This window comes from Miniopterus schreibersii (assembly GCF_964146895.1).
Source record: "Miniopterus schreibersii genome assembly, chromosome: 21".
Lineage (NCBI taxonomy): Eukaryota > Metazoa > Chordata > Mammalia > Chiroptera > Miniopteridae > Miniopterus > Miniopterus schreibersii.
In genome coordinates this window covers 4,762,131-4,779,491 of record NC_138123.1, presented here as the reverse complement: position 1 = coordinate 4,779,491, position 17,361 = coordinate 4,762,131, and the positions used below count along the sequence as shown (strand labels likewise).

Genomic DNA, 17,361 nt, shown 5'->3' with positions numbered 1-17,361 from the left:
CCTCTCTCATTTCCCAACACGTCCTTAGCAATATGCAAAGCGCTATTTCTCTTATGGTCCCTATTTGCAAAATTCATTCACTCCCTCACTGAACAAACGCTTACTGGGTGCCTGAATCATTTCTTCCTAAGCGTGGGGATGGAGGGGACCCCTGGGAATGGAAGATGGAATTCCTTGGGGTTTCATTAGGATTTTACATTGCACACTCCAGAGACTGATTTCCCGGGAATGACTGTTAAGAATGCACCGCACTCCACAGGCATCTAAAAGAAGCCGCTTCCACCCCTCGAGTGGGGGGCTGAGAGGACAGAGATGGGCTAAGCTCGGAAGCCACTCCCAGTTTCAACACCAGCATCCAGCCCTTGGGTTCTGCCCCCTGCCTTGTGCTTTCATAGATTGTAGGCGAGAAATGCTGAATCTAAAGAAGAAAAACAAAGACATCCAAACATCTTTTCCTCCCTTTTTTCCAGAAAGGATTTCCTAATAATCTAGAGCAGCGATTTTCAAGCTTCCTGACCTCATGGCTCACGTAAGCTGATCACTAAAACTGGGGCACGCCAACCAATATATGCTTTGCAGATCTGACAGATAAAGTAAAGATATAATTTGGAGTCACTAGCACCAGACGGCTACTGCTAAGCTGGCTGTGGTCATTTTTTTATTTGACAATCTCAGGAAAAGAGGTCCGTACCCCAACGAAATAGTCAGGTATTGCATGTTTTAGAGATTTAGGGGGCACGCCGGTTGAAAATTGCTCCTCTAGACACATACTGTTCTCACTCGGTGAATTCTCCTTTTCTGACTCTCATCCTGTCCCCCGAAACTTTCTCACTTGTATTGAGGTTTATCATCTTGGGGGAGTGGCTGGTAGGATGCGCTTCGGCGTCAGACAGGCCGAGTTCAAGTTCTGGCTCTGCCACTGGTTAGCAGGGGGCTGTGGGGAAACTACTCGATGCCTGTGAGCCTTGGTTTCCTCATCAGTGAAACTGAGGGCGATAACAGAGCTTATCTGACAGGGATAATACGGAGACTAGCAGGGTGCCCAATACAAGTATTCAATAGCCAATGGCTACCAACTGTCATTGTTTCTCATTTTAGTTCTAAAGACAGAATCCAACCTCTTTATCCATCAGCACTCCCACCCAAATACGGGCTTTTGCTTCATGGAGAAATCCACCCATATCATAACATGGATAGCTTAAACCCCCCCAAAATAAATAACTTTTAGCAAAAGCTGTGTAAACCCCCAAAACAGAGGTCCTCAACTCCGGCTGCGCATTCGAATGCCCCGGAGAGCTTTTTAATAAAAACTGATGCCAGCTCCCGCTCCAGACCAACTGAGTCAGAGTTCCTGCAGGTGGCCCCCAGCTTGAGCGTATATTAAGTGGCCCCCCAGGTGATTCTGACGCACAGTGAGGTTGAGAATCTCAAGCAGAGACCACAGCCCTGACGACGGACACTTCCAGTGAAGGACCTTTGACCTCTGAAGCCCGGGCCCAAAGCTTTGCCAGGGCACCACCAGCATGCCCAGCAGGTTAGCTGTCCTTGGTGGCTCCTCTGCTTAGTTCCCGAGAAACAGCCTGCTCTGCCCCTAACAACACCACCGGAGCAAACAATCCCCGAAGCCACAGTGGCCGCGGCCCCCCAGGGAGCTGCCCTCCCCGTCTCCTCCGGTGGACAATGGATGAGGTGAGCGGCCGCCTGGGGAAAACAGGCCGCACAGCCCAGGAAAACAAAGAAGCCGCCCCTGCTGTGGACGTGAACACACGTCAGCTCCACTTCAGAGCGGACACACAATCCAGCCGAACGGTAGAAAAATATGGTCCCGGCCATTGCGATGGCAGGGGATCCAAAAGCAATTTAGGCCCCGGTGGGTGCACACAGTTCACAGTCAACACAACAGTTTCGGGAGCTGCATCATTGCGCACAACAGGGCGACTCAGAAATACGGCTGGCCAGCCACGCGCAAAACAACGCTTTTATTTTTTTCTGCTCTTTCCTGACCCCAGGAGCAGGATGCAAAGCCTTGGCCTCTGCAGCTACTGAGAACAGGCTGTGGAGGTGACCGTAAAACTGCAAGCAGGCAAGCTCAGGGGCCATCGCGAGGATGGATGGCTGTCACTGTGTTGAGAGTCACACGGGAGATGCCCCGGGCCAGCAGGGTCACTCTCCGACACAGCAGGGGGGAGCGTGGGTCTGAGCGATCTACGGGCAGGGCAATGCCAGGAGACCCGGGTTCAGGTTAGACAGGATTCTCGAGAACACGGCACACGGTGTTTAAATCCTTACATTTGCAAGAAACACACACACAGAGAAGAAATAGGACAGTCACGCTCCTGTCTGCTCCCAGCAGGCAGTTAGGCCCTGCAGACTTCCACGCTCACTCAGACTTCGCCCGGATCCTTATTCCACAGCATCTCCCGCTCCTGCCGGGCATGTCAGGGCTGTGGTGGCAGCGGGAGACCCTAAGGCTAAGGGACGTCCCTACATGTTTTGGAGGTGAGCCTGACTCCAGAGTTCCCCTGACATACATAAATTTCACACAACGTATCAGGACTTGCTCCGGGGGCCTGGCGCTACCAACCGAGCCTTCGCACCAGGTGAGCCAGCCTCAGTCAGGGGAGCAAGTCGCATCAGGATGAATGAGGACCACGCTTGTGTCTGTCTTACAAGGTCCATCCACGGAGCAGTCAGGACACGCGCATTAGAAAGCTCCCCACAGTTCCAGAGAAGACAACAGCGGGGATTCACCCATGTCACACCCGCAGTCCCCCCTTATCTGCGGAAAGTATGTCCCAGCGCCCCCAGCGGATGCCTGAAACCGTGGGGCGATGCAGACGGGGCCTGTATTACCTCTGTTCCTCCATCTACTGGCAGACGGCTCTTGGCCAGATGGATGAAGGAATGACACCAACCTCCTGGGGTAAAGCCTTGATGCTTGACACTTAGAAACTAGAAAGCAAACTCTGGTCCAACAGAAACGCGTTGTGACTGATAAGAAACGTAGTTCTGCAAATTCCTGGGCTTATGACCTCACTGCAAAGTTTAGGCAAGTGCACCAGGCGCCGCTGGACAGATCCCAAGACCTTTCTGAGCCCACTCTCTACTCCACACGGGGAAAGGTGGTCTGTCACTCCCTAGGCCCGTGCGTGGCCACCTATCGGTTTAGTGCCACGTGTCCCGGGCCACCGAGTCGACACAGGCGTCAGAGCAGGGACGGACTCCAACAGCTGTCATCCTGCACTTGTCAGCACAAGGCGGGAGGCCCGAGAGGCTATTTTCATACAGAGAAGGGCAAAGATAGCTTCCTTCCAGAAAGGGGGTGGTTTCCGACAATTCAGGAGGATTCGTTAAACGCAATCCAAAGAAACATAAAACCTCATTCTACATGCAGAAACCGATGGAGCCTGCCTCTCAGATTACCTGCTAAAGAAAGAACTCGCGCAGGTGAGCTCTGCTTGGAGTTCCTGGTACAGTGCCGTTTCCCCTGGAAATCCAGCGCAGATGCAGCTGGAATTCAACTCCGGCGTATCCCACAGGCCTCCCCACTGCCTTGCTCACCTTGGGCACCATCCCCAAGTAACAGCCTCAGCAGCCCCTTGGCTACAACCACCCTTCTCCCCCCCTTTTTCGGAGGAAAAGCCCCAGCCTTTGCAATGGCCTCCGAGGCCCTCCGTGAGCTGTCCGTCCTGATTTCTCGGATCTCATCTCCCAGGACACTTCTGATAATCTATGAACCTGTCAGCAACCACACCAGCCGTCCCCAGTACAGAAGGATTCGGATCGGGGGGGGGGGGGGGGCCTCTGTGTCATCAGCTGGCCCGGCAGCTGTGGGACCCTGGATATCTGTATGCATTTGGGACATGGACAGTCCAGGGTCCCCACAGCTGACAGCAGACCTGCCCAATCACAGCAGCCGCCGCCTAGGGCGGCAGCAAACTCTAGTGACACGGGAGTCACCTGAGGTGCCACTCAAACATGCAGATGTTGGCTCCGCCCACCCGGCCCCAGGCCTCTGCAGGTCTGGGACGGGCCAGGGAATCTGCTTTTGATAAAGACCCCTTGGGAGACACCTAGAGAAACACCATCTTTAAATCTTCCCCAAGCTCCTTAAAACCTCTTGCTCAGTAAATACTTGGGGGAAAAAACAAACCTGAAATTGCTTTCAAGACTCGTAATACATTCATTCCTGGGGAGGCTCTTTCTACTGCTCATCTTCTGGACTCTTACATCTTATTAGAAAAACTCTCAGGCAGACTAACCTCACCCTAACCAATATTTGGGGGGACAATGACTTTAAAGAGGGAAACATGGTGTAGCAGTCACACGGCCTGAGGAGCAAGGACAATTGCATCCTCGGAGGCGTTTGTCCAATGAAGCCTCGGGGCCCCCAGGCCCCTCTCTGGGGCCAGAGCAGCCGTTATCAACTACACCCAGGTTGGAGGGAGGGAGTGAGAAAAGCAAGAGGCGCCACAGGCCCCAGGCTCCCTCCAGCCGCTCCCCACGGCTCCTTGGAATGGAGGAGAGGTTCACCCAAGGTGACAGGGATGGCCCTCGAGCTGCTTGGCAGAGCCAGCCTCCACTCAGCATGGAGAAACTCACCCCGACCCTGGCCGCTTGCCGCCTGGCATCAGCTCACTTAACATTTTTACTCAATTACTATTTCTAAGAACAGAGACCAAAAAAAAAAATCCAGAGCCCCACCGCTCAGCAGTCTCGCATGCAAGGTCTGAGAGGGGCCCCTAGGCTTTTCCCCCAGGCCTGGAAGCGGGGTGCGGAGGCAGGGCCCCGCACTGGAGGGGAATCTGGGTGTAGCCTCCACCAAGCTCCCCCTTCCACGCCCTCGGGGACACCCCTGATCTTCCCAGACTTGCTGGAGCAGGGTGGGTCTCCAGTGTTTTTTCACCAAAGGAAGAGAGCAGGTGGCAGCCACGAAGTGCCCGACAGTCACCCCAAGTGAGGCCTGTCAGACAGGAAAACCACGCAAGGAACCCGGGTGGGCCTCTCCATGCGTTTACCGTGGGAGGAGATGAAAAGGAACTTAATCCAGAGACGTAGGTAAGCAAACTATGAGACTGAGGGGCAGGACCCCGAAGAGAAAGCAAAAGGGAGGCGAATAATTAATAATAATAATTTTGGGGTCTCTGCGGTGCGGTGGCCACACCTGAACTTGGATTTTGGCTCTGCCAGCCAGCAGCAAGCCCGATGAGCAAGGACAAGGTATTTACGACTCCAAGCCACAGTTTCCTGAAAAAATGGGGATTTTAATCCTGGTCCTTCCTGACCGACCAGCCAATGCAGGGAAGACCAGGAGGACGCATCTGAAGTACCAGGACCCGGGGGGGGGGGGGCTCAACATACGTCCTCCTTTCTCATTCCCCGCGTTTCCCCTTTTCTCTTCCAAAAAGCTACCGGGGGAAATATCAGACAGTTAACTCCTTGGTTATTCAGACAGTGAAATAAAACACACATTTAGAGATTGACTATGAAATAAAATTCATCTCGCAAAAGAGAACTTTAAAAGCATGGTTGAAACCTTCATTTTTAAAATTTTTTTTATTTTATTATTCACATGGCAGCTTCTGGCTGGCCACTCTGAGGCTTTCTGGACTAAAATAAATGTACAACCTCAATAGAATCGGGTTGTTGTTTTTTAAGGACATCCCAGCTTAGGTATTGTAAATAAAGCATTTTATTCCTCGATACCTAAGAGGGAAGGTTAAGCATCATAAACTGCGGAGTAAGATATGCCAGCCAGCCAGGCATCTATCAGGGCAATGAAAACACTGCGTCTGTCCCTGTCTGGGACGTCTGCCCACGTTTAGAATCAATATCATCCAAACCTTCTCAGAGCCTCAGAAATGCAGAGTGACCCCAGGCCAGGATTCCGGGTCCACTTCCTCTCTCCCTGAGCACGGGTCAAGGGCAGCTCGGGCCACTGAGTTCTTCGTGTCGGAAACATCTAAATTCTATTATTTGCTGTGGCCTCTCATTGCCCAGTGTACAGTAGGCACTCAATAAAAGCCGGCTGAACTGATTAACGCTCCAAATCGGCAAGGAGGGGGACCTCTGGCTTCCGTGCCCCCCCTAACCTCCCACGTGGCACCGGCTCTGAAGGTCAGGGCTGAGTGGTGTGAGCACGTGGCAAGCTCCCAGGTCCAGTTGGCCGGAATCTTGAGCCGTGACAACCCATTTTCTCATGCAACCCAGAAATGACAATAAGATCACAAATAGTGGCATCAGCATAACTCTCCCACAGGCCTCGCTCTAGGACTGCAAAGGAGGGGGGACGGAATCTCCTTTGCGTTAATTGAGCAACTACAATGTGCCAGTAATAAGGACATTAATAATAAAAAAAAAAGGACCCTTGACATTCTGGTCAAATGGTTCAGCCCTCCAGAGAGCATCCTCCATGGGGTCAAATTGCTTTGTAACCCCTGGGACACAAATCTCATACGCCCCACAGGCCACCCTCTCACATACAGCCATCAAGTCATCATAGGATTTCAAAGCTGTTCATGAGAGTTGCTCATGGAAACGGCCAACTACAAAATTCAGGGGCACCTTCGCGACTGATGAGCGACAAGGCTGCATCTCAGAATTCCAGGTGGCCTCCGCCACCTTCCCCGCAGGACACAGACACTAACGATAAAGTCGATAGCACTACGTGAAATGAGGTATAAAGCAGACGAGTGTACTCACCAAGGTACCCACAGAGCACCTGGGACTGTCTGGAGCACAAGCTGCCCACTGAGCCAGAGGGTGTTGTAACAACTGGGCAGACAGCTAGGAGTTTTAAAAAGCACAGTCAGTCATTAGCTATTTTACCGATGGGAAGCCTCGCACAGAGTTATACAAAGACTCAAAGTGGGAGAGGGGCTCAATGAATGCTCTTACCATTTCCCCCGGAAATATCAGCTCCCTGCTACTCGGGGTTCAGGGGATGAGACACTAAAAACCTACGGGGGGGGGGTGTCTGGGTTCTGGTCCCAGGTTTTTGGCAGCCCTTACCCAGCAGTCAGACTCCTGAATTCGGGTTTCCCTTGAACACGCTCTCGTGTTAAAATAACAATGTACAATTTATATACCAAAACGTTAAAATAAATACCTTGCCTCTATTAAAGATGACTAGGAGAGGCCTTGACCTCCTCTGACGAAAGACAGCCCACCTATTAAGAATCAAAGTCTGCTTTTCGTTCGCTGGGCCTGGATTTCGGGTTTCTTAAAACTACCTGTTGTCATTCCTCCCCCGCAGGTAAGGGCTCCTTCTCCAACGAGGAGTCAAAAATACACGTGTCTGTTCGTCTGGGGCTGCTCAGCTAGAGCTGAAGCATGTGGGGCTCCCTGGATGAGATAAAATGGATTTTCTCCCATGACCGTTACTATATCCTGGAGTTTGGAAGTTCGCTTCCTTTAAAGTAACAGCAACTAGATCGTATACATGGCCCACCGTATTCTTATTAAAAAATACACCCAAAGTGGAAGAGAAAATATGGCTAAGTGTCCCAAGGCTGTCCTGTCGGTGGTAGAGTCTGTGATAAATATGGGATTTTTGCATGAGATGAGGCGGATGCTGCAAACCTTGGGACAAGTCGCCCGATTTACCCAGGTCCCCGTTTCTATAAAATGAAATGGACATAATGCGGCCCTTGAGGGTTATTAGAAGATTGAAATGAGATGACGTATTTAAGAGAGACTGACAAATAAAATATAATAAAGGGATGTAATAAATTACTGACCTAACTTATTTGACAGACGAACCCCTGACTGCCTTCCAGGCCTGGCCTGAGTACACTCTCCTAGCTCCTGACACAGACTGGAAATCCACGCACCTTCCCTTCCCCTGGGGGCACGTCTTCTAGAAATAGCTCTGCTGCTATCCAGACCTGACCTGAAAACTGCTTTTGACAAAAGACAGCGGCCCTGTGGATTCCTCGCTCATGTTTTTTTCCCAGATTTGTGCCTTTTATCACTTGACTTTAGAATAGGCAGGACTACCCAGCCGGTGTGGCTCAGTTGGCTGAGTATCGATCGATCGACCCATGAGCCAAGAGGTCACTGGTTCGATTCCCGGTCAGGGCACGTGCCCAGGTTGTGGGCTTGACCCCAAGCAGGGGGAGGGCACGCAGGAGGCAGCCGATTGACATTAATGTCTCTCTTTCATCGATGTTTCTATCTCTCTCTCCCTCTTCCTTCCTCTCTCTCTCCCTAAAATCAATAAAAACATTTTTTTAAAAAAATTTAAAATAGATAGGACTTTTTCCATACCCTGGAACTTACCATCCCCAGCATTCAGCCCACTAACAAGATCCCAGTGACCACACTTGTGTGGATCCCACCTCCCAGCTGGAACCCTCTCTAATGGGGCCCTGGGGCCCTGGGTGACCCGCATGGCAGGGACGTGCCCACCCCCAGGCCTCTGCAGGGCACTGCGATCACGCTGCCTCCGTAGGCCATTGCCAGCTGACATCTTCGCACATGTTCACAAGAAGCAACCACGTTGTTCGTTTTTAGAGCCTTCCCCATAGTCTCAGAGGGAGAAAATCCCCGCAGATAACCAGGCGGCAAAGACAGGAAGCCACGCTGGGTACACTGGGGTTGTCACGAGAGATCAGCAAGTCAAACAGAGCCCTCTCGCGCCTATCTGACCTCTGAGAAGAGATGCTGAGACTCATCTCCAACAGAAAACTCACTACCACCAGAGAGAGGCAGAGTCATAAGCAGAGCGCACTTTTTCTTCCAGCCGTGGCCCTGTGCATTTCTTGGGGGGATTTAACTCCTTTTCCTGGGAAACAGCACCTTCTTCAGGCCAGTGGGTGTCGTGGGACAATTCTATTCAATGGGAACCAGATCCCTGAGGTTGGCCCAGGTCCCCCAGGTCAAGGGAAGGCTGAGCAAGAACAAGGCAGAGTAACTATTGTCATTGGCAGCTTCCAACACGCGGTCCTCAAGTATGCGCCTTTGGTTTCCCTTCCCTCTGCTATGAAGCTGCGCTATTAAACCTTCTCTTTCCTTTTCTAAATATTGTTGGTTTTTACTTGTTTGTTTTTAGGCCAGGCCGGAGGATAGGGGGCTCTGGGGCTATCTGGTACCTCGGAAATTAAAACCATGAATTGGATGGAGAGACAAATGATGCTGATAGTGATTATTTAGGTTAAAGAAAGTAATTGTTAGTTTTTTAAAAAAAAAATCAATTTTTAACAGTCTATGCGATTGATGCGGTCCTGTGGTCTGGACACATCTTTTTCAGGTCAGTGAGGCTCTGGGTATATGTGAAATGCTTAAAAAATGTAAAACCCCAGGAAAAATCTGAGATGTTAATAGCCTTAGGGCAATAACGCTTTCTAGAAGTACTGGGCACTCACTAATTCACAATGGGGGCCCGTGGCTTGCGTAAGTCCTGAGACAGAAACAGTCCTGGAGTTACAGTAACTTACAGTGTAGCTAAAAGACAGTGAAGTTAATAGAGAGGCATCGGGGTTCATTTGTGCCCGTGATGACACCACTAAGAAACGAAGCACAACCAAAAAAACACATGGCATTTCTGGGGAGTGTTTCTGAACCACCTGCCTGAGAGTCACCTGGACTTTGGGTCAAGATGCAGGCTTTTGGAGCCACGTTACAATGACAGAATGGATAGAGGGAGGGGACAGGGGTTTGGGAATTGGCATCTGTCGTAAGCAGCACAGGTGATTCTGCCGCTCGGTAAAATTCGAGAACCGCGGGCCTTTTATGAGATCTCATTTGATCTCCAAACAACCCCACCAAGCGGACTGAGGACAATTTATCCCTCTGGAGGGTTACTTGTCCTGAGTAAGGAGGGGTTCTGTGTGGGGTGAAAGGGTCTATAAGATAGAGGAAAAGCCATTCTTGCTACAGTGGAACCTTAAGCAGAATTAAATGTCATTAAAATACACCTAGGCCCTGGCCGGGTAGCTCAGTTGGCTGGAGCATAATCCTGATAAGCCAAGGTCGTGGGTTTGACCCCTGGTCAGAACACATACAAGAAGCAACCAGTGAATGCATCAGAAAGTGGAACAACAAATCAGTGTTTTTCTCTCTTTCTCTAACATCAATCAATAATTTTTTTTTTAAATCCCCTAAACTCCATTTCAAATTAAATTCCTGCCTAAATCCCTCCCAAACCCACCACACAAACACCTCTCTGGTGATTATACCAGTTCATAAGTGGGTCCTATCACTTCCTCTCAATGCTCGCTGTACTACGATGAATTTTTACTCTACCTAGAGACGCCCCAGCAAGTGCTACTGAGAAAGGGCAAACCGCTGACTCCAAATGTCCAATGACTGGGGGTGAGCTTGGCCCAAGACCCACCTTCTAGAATCTGAGCACTAGTGCCAAGGAATTAATGAAATTAGACACGACTCTACACACATAGTTTCCATATTGATGGTGATGTTTTCTGACAGTGGAATTCTTCTGAAAGCTCTCTCTCTCTCCAAGACAAACTAGCCCAGTGCCCTCATTCTATGGAGGAAAAAAGCAAAGTTTAGGAGGTGGAACAGTGGCCATTCAGGATTCGGTTCAATGGAGCCCACCAGTGACTTCCATCAACACACTCAACACCCTAAGGCTCGATCCTAGGAGGAGGGACAAACGAGTGACTGAGTTATTATTCAAACCCACATGATTTTTTAACAGACATATCTGAGGGTGACAATGCTGTTGCAGAGCCTGAGGTGACAGCCAGGATTCAGCTTTGCTCTTGCCCGGCTACTTCTGGGTACAAGTCAACAGCTCTGGCATGTTCCAAGCTTCCCTCTCCTCAACTTCCAAAGCCCCAGATGCCAAGCTCTGAGCTCGTGGGAACAGTTCCCCACAGAAAGCCCCACGGACCTCCAGGGGGGCAGTCAGTCCCATTACCAAACCATCCATCTTCCGCAAAGAAATGGCCTCAGTCTATGATTTTTTTTTCAAACATGTTTTTAAATATATATATATATCTCTTTACTGATTTCAGAGAGAGGAAGGGAGAGGGAAAGATAGAAACATCAATGATGAGAGTCATCGATTGGCTGCCTCCATGACCAAATAAGAGTAAACCCCAAGTGGAAAGAATGATAATTCCCTGTGGTGTAGAGAGAACGGTCCCGAATGAACTTGGTGGGAGAAGCGCTGAGTTAACGATACTGAAATGAACCCTAAACTTGAACATTAAGTTACATGGCCCAGGAATGTCCCGTTTATGTTTTGGCAACAATAAATAGTGCTCTTGAGAGGCACGGATGAGTCCTGTGCTTATCAAGTTTGCCAAAACCAGTGCACTGGTGGTCACCCCAGTGCCTTTGCATTCTCGCGCCCAAGCGCAAGTGACAAGGGACGGTGCTGCCGACAGCCTACAGGGATGAGCGTGCTCTCGGGGAGCCAGCCTGTCACGCAGGTGTGGCCCCTGCGGGTCAGGTGGGGAAAGCCAATGGACAGAGCCAGTGTCAAGGCCACATTTTAGTTCTTCCAGGAGGCTGGAAAGATGCTACGGCAGTTCCTGAAACAAAGAGCATCTCCCCCAAAGGCAGTCTCATTCTCAAACAGCGGCTCCCCGACTTTTCCCAAGCACGGTGTCTCTGCCTCGGGGACAATGGGCTTCGTCCTGACCCACGTGCTCTTGGTCATGGAGACAAACGCGCTCTGCCCACGCGCGACCCCAGCCAGGGCCCCGCAGCCTGTCTCCCTCCACGGGGACTCAGCAGGGCAGTGTGGAGGGGCTGCCCCGGCCCCGAGGGAGTGACACAGGAGCACCCTGTGGGTGGCAGTTCCATGAAAAACACGCACTTGCTCCTTTGTTGGATTTCAGGTTTTTGGCCCAGAAAGAGAGGTGAGGGCTATGGGGCTCATTCAGAGAGATCGGTGAAAAGAATTTAACCATTTCCCCCTAAAAATGTACATAGCCTTTGAAACAACTGGTAACATCTTGAGATGTCCAAAAAAATAAAAAATAAAATCAAAACTGAAAATGAATTCCCTGAGCATGCTGGGAGGAATCCAGGGCGTGGGGTCCGGGCGCTGGGCTCCAGAGGTGGACAGCACCAGCTGGTGGCTCTTCAAGTTCACTAAATAGAAGAGTTTTCTGAGCACAGCCATCATGCCTCCATGTCATTTGATTTTCTCTGTGCCTCTAGGACAGACCTCCGGACAGACCCATGGACTGCTGTTCTCTTAAACAAACACGTATGCGATTTCACTGCTTTTTCATAGTTTTCATGTTTCAATAGCGCCAAAAGCCCGATGCTCTTATCATCAGTGGCATGTTATAAACAGTTGGCGATGACATTTCTTTCTTAGTGGCATATAAACAACGGTGCATCTTAAAGTCAAGGGTGTGTGAGGTTCAATGACTAACAGCTGGCATGCAAAACAGACCTACTAAGTGCCGGAAGCAGGAGCACTAGGTACTTCTTTGCACCTGCAAACCTTTATGACCCCAGGGAGCAGGTGATAGCACTTAGGTCAGCTGCAACCGGCCACGAAGCCAATTAAGGCAGAGCCAAGACCTGAACTCGGCAGGAGGCAGCTTCAATGTCAAGGAGGCGGTTTAACCTGCACTGAGAGAGCCAAGTTGTGAACCCAAACAAGACCACAGTCTAACAACGGCCATAGTTAGGACCAAGGAGTCGGGCTTCTGGTCTCTGAGGTCACCTCTCCCCTTTCTGCCTCTCAGATTCCTTTCTCTTTGCTTATTGGGTCCGTCTGTCCACACCACCCTGCCTTCCCAAATAAATCAGTTCTCCGAAAGAGACAAGATGAATCCCCTACCAATCACATCTGTCAAAACTTTGGGGAAGAAAACGGCTGCCGGTGAAGACAAAGACCAAGAGACTGGGGACATCGCAATGTTTATATCAACCAAGTGCAGGGATAAAGGCTGAATGTGTCAGAGGCAAGAAAAAGGAGCCAGGGTTGGGTGGGAGGCTTCGGAGGTGTTCCCTTCCATGGGGAAGGACGGAGAGCTCATGGAGGCAGTCCCTGGTAGGAGAGGAGGGTCGTCACTCCGTGGATGTGCTGCATCACTTTGCAAAAGGGCAAGAAAGTCGGGCTCTGCATTTGCTGGCCTCTGTTATAGGGCCTCTGTTATTGGTGGTAACTAAGAGCCTTACTTTCAATAAGTCATCGCTGATAGAAACAGCTCTGACCATGGCCTCATGTGTCACAGGGAAAATGCCAGTATGGGCCTTAAAGGGCTGCTTGTAAAGATTAAACAAGTGCATGCGTGTAAGGTATTTTAAAATCTATGCCTGGTGCATAGTAGGCACCCAATAAAGGTTAGCCTTCATCATCACCATCATCACCATCACTTTCATTATTATCTGTATAACTGGAGAGAGGAAACCTATGGCTATGAGGAGGCTCGTGGCCTTCAGCATAGTGATACGATCCACTCCAGGTACCCTGATGGCAAAGGTGAGTAGATCTCATCTCTGCTCATCTCCTGGTCCTGATGCTTTGAATTCTCCAATCCCTCTCCTGGAGGTTCAGTCTTATTCTCTAAAGGGAAATGCTCACTCACTCACTAAGCATTTACTGAGCCAATATGATGGACTAGTTTCTGCAGGAGGACAGGTGAGTCTGAGCCGATTCCTGCTCTGAGGCAGCTCCCAAGCCAATGAAGAAGACAGGTCAGAACGCGGCTGAGATGTTACCAGCAACCGAGGAAAAGAGGCTGAGCTGGAGACGAATATCAGCGTTGTGAGAGTCCAGAAGAGCTAAATAAATACACTAGGGAAATGAAAGGTTTCCTAAGGAGGTGGCACCCGACTAAACCCTGGAGGATGCTTAAAGGTGCTGAGAGACGGGTCTCCAAGTGGGAGAAAGAGCGCAAGCAAAGGCCCGGGGGCACGAACATAACAGGCCCACTTGGGTAAAGGCAGAGGGGGGGTGATGTCGTTTTCAAGCAGAGATTTAGTGAGAGGTGGGCTGAGCAAGGAGGAGGGCAGACCCCGAAAAGTCTTGCATGTTACCTAAGACGTCGGAAGTCTCACCTAGGAAGGCTAAATTCTCAAGGGCTTCTTAGATGTCTAGATAGGGCTAGATGCTGGGGCCTCGCGGCCCTGCCAGTCTCTGTCCCTGGCCCCTTACGCGGCAAAGGTCACCTAAGGGACAATCCCAGTGTGCAAGGGAAACAGAGCCATTGAGTGGAACCTACAAAGGAAAAGAATGAGATGAAGGTCCCAAGACACCCCCAGGCTAGTGGGAGTGGCTCCTAAAACATCCCTGTTTAATCACATTTTAACACGTCTAAAACATCTCTCTTCACCTCTCGTAATCGACGGCACGTCATAGGGCATTGGCAGTGATGCCGCCTTCTTCGTGGCACATAAAATAATCTTAAAATCCATGGTGTTCGAGAGGCCATGAATTACAGCTGCTGTGTAGAGCGGGCCTACTAAGCGCTAGACACAGGGCCAGGTGCTCTCTGTACCCGGCCCCCTCAATCTTCACAACCCTAGAAAGCAGGTCTCGTCTTAATCTTTGCAAGTGAAGAAACTGGGGCCTGGTCCAGGGAAGTTGACCGCTGTCCATGGAGAATTCCAGAACAAAAAGCAATCCAGGGATGGCGGGAAGAGGCCCGGGGGGCGGGCGTGTTTTACGCAGCCTCGAGGCCACCAAGCCAACCCAGGTGGCGGTCACCTTGCAGTACAGTTCAAAACCCACTTCCGGATAAGAGAGGGTCGAAAAGAAACAAAAGACAACAACAACAACAAAAAGAAACACAACCCACGTGTGGCTGTAGCCTGATCCGAGCGTCTCAGGTTTCTCCTAAACAAAGGCCAGAAGCGAGCTTTGTAGTCTAAACAAACCCGCCAAGGAATCCCTCGCATGTTCTCCAACTTACAATACCCGGAGCACATGGGATTCCCAGGTTAAAAAATGATCTTGGCTTAAAGAATATTGAACAGGAAAAGCACACCATATGGCTTCAAAATGACAATGGAAACATTTGTTTATCTCTGGCCAGAGGAGCATTTCGGCAAGCTGCTCAGAATCTGAGAAATGGAATCCACCCCCTGGCAGAAGGGCTGCCAGAGGAGAGCGAGCACATCTGGTGAGTCCGAGTCCTCTCTCCAGGACCCCTCAGCACCGGAAATGCACCATCGGGACAGATGGAGGGCTGTTTCCAGACTCTTCCGTGCAGCCTCTTTGCTCGCAGCTCACTCACCTTCCTACTAGACCTACAAAGGGGTTGGGGGGCGATGGGCGGGGGGGGGTGGGGCCAGGTTCCCAACTCCCTGGCTGGCCTGCATGTCTCTCCTAGAGCCACGTCCCTCCACTGACCTCCTAAAAAAAATGCAGCCTGGACTGTGTTGTCATCTCTGGGTGAAGGCCTGGGAGTCAGTGACCTCCCCGGTTCTCACCCAGGTCCGACGGTGGATCGACAGTGAGTCATGAGCCCTTTTTGGACATCTCGTTTCCTCTGGGAAAGCTGATAGGCCATTTCTTCATCTTTTGATGAAAGATGCTGAGCCGAGGTTGTATCAGCACTTTTGCCCCAGAGGTTAAGTCAGCCTTGAAAAGGTGCAGCTCCTGAAGTCGACCCCAGGGGTCGCTGTGGAGACGCAGAGTCCCTCTGGGAGGTCAAGTGGTCCCCACCTGCCTGCTGGGCCCTCCAGCTCCAGTGCCCAGCCTCCAGGGGGGTGGAGGAGTCCTACCGAGAGGCTCGAAGCAGGCCGGCCCCACTTGGCAGCCGAAGCTGCCCAACGGCCTCAGTTATAAACAGTATATTTCTTTGAGGGTTTTCCCTAGTCCTTGAAAAGTAAAAGAAAGAACAGAGGAAATCCTGACAGAGTATGTGGCCTAAGTTAAATGTAACCACAATTAGGCACTAGAGTTAGTACAAGCAATGATGCAATAGCAACGAAGGAATGAAAGTTGGTCTGTTGTTTATTAATAACTCAGTCTTTGTGGGAGCCAAAGGGGTTCAAATCTGCCTTTGATCTCCCTCCCTCCCTCCCTGCTTCCCTCCCTCTCTCTCTGTCTCCCTCTGTGTCTCTTTCTCGCACACCCCCACACAGAGAATCTTAAAAAATAAAATCCCTGACCATCGAGCGAAAATACTACTGTGTTCCAGCAACTGCTAATATTTTCCTTCACTGGGCAACGGGCCCACAGTCCAGCAACTTGTGCACAGAAAGACATATCCCTGAACAGAATCTCAAATCACACTCCCCCAAAACACGGTGCTACTGGGACTCATTCTACGTCCCACGGTCTCACTCGGAAAATGACGGGGGAAATAGGGAAGGACACTGTTTGGTGATGAATGTGGAACATTCGCGTGAAACAATGAGAGAGGGAACCTCGCTGTGATGCTCCGGGCTGTGTATTTTAGTCCATCTAATTCAATGTGATGAACGCACCAACACGGCCGCTTACTGCCTTCGGTTGCCTGACTCCGACAATCCGCTCTGGGTCCACATGAACTGCTTATTTTCTTTGCAAGGAAAACCCAAAGTAACTTCTCACTCCTCTTTGTTCTGATTAACCACACTTGCCACTGACCGAGGTTCCCAATGGGTCCCCACCCATTCCTTAGGCTAAATGAATGGGAAGCTCGGATGCTTCTAATGTAGGCGTTGTAAGAAAATCACAGTAAAGCACACAGTATACAAAATGGTCCGATTCCAGCTCCTATTTAATTGAGATAACTTTCTGATTATAACCTCTGTTCAGCGCTCTCATTTTAATGTCCTTTTGATCATAAAGCTATTTTATGCCTAGGTGATGACTTTTAAAATGGTACCACTAGCAGAATTCAGTAACCCGAAACAAATGTCAGGGTAGCCGGGGCTTCTCAGCGTGGGCACTACTGATGCTCTGAGCTGGATTATTCTTTGATATAGGGGCCGGGGTGCAGCTGTCCTGGGCATTCTAGGGCCGTCAGCAAAATCTCTGGCCTCCACCCACTAAATGCCCGTAGCGCCCCTCCACTCCCAGTCAGGACAACCGAAAATGTCAAATGGATCCTGAGGGTGTGTGTGTGTGAAATCACCACAGTCAGAACCACATCAAGGGCCTGATTAGCTACAATGAAAGAGGGAGAGGAAAGATAGAAAATGAAACTTTTTGTCTTTTTTTTTTTTTTACTGCGCGAGCCTCTACAGATTTCAGCTGTCCATCATTTGGCACCTTCTCTGGTTAAGGAGGTTACTCTTGCTAAATCTCTACAGCCTTGTGCAGTGTCTTTTGAACAGATGTGTCTTGAACTTCAAATGGATTGTCAAAAGGACCCAGAAACCCACCAATTCCCGCTGGGCAAACGATCGGTAAACCTAAGCATCACTCCACTTTGAGCCTTAAACTAACAGCATGTGAGAAGATCAATATGAATAAATTCAAAACTAATCAGA

General features: G+C 50.3%; 1 protein-coding gene across 3 annotated transcripts in view; it reads right to left on the bottom strand.

Annotated features, from left to right (window-relative positions):
- Window positions 1–17,361, bottom strand: part of TGFB2 (transforming growth factor beta 2) — a 53,512-nt gene that overhangs the window by 32,317 nt on the left and 3,834 nt on the right. For 2 of the 3 annotated variants that reach the window (XM_081124228.1, XM_081124230.1), the window contains exon 2: window positions 6,703–6,786. The exons of the other annotated variant lie outside the window; for it this stretch is intronic. In XM_081124228.1, the coding sequence (XP_080980354.1) occupies window positions 6,703–6,786 (84 nt within the window). The remainder of the gene's footprint in view (window positions 1–6,702; window positions 6,787–17,361) is intronic. 3 annotated transcript variants of the gene reach the window in all.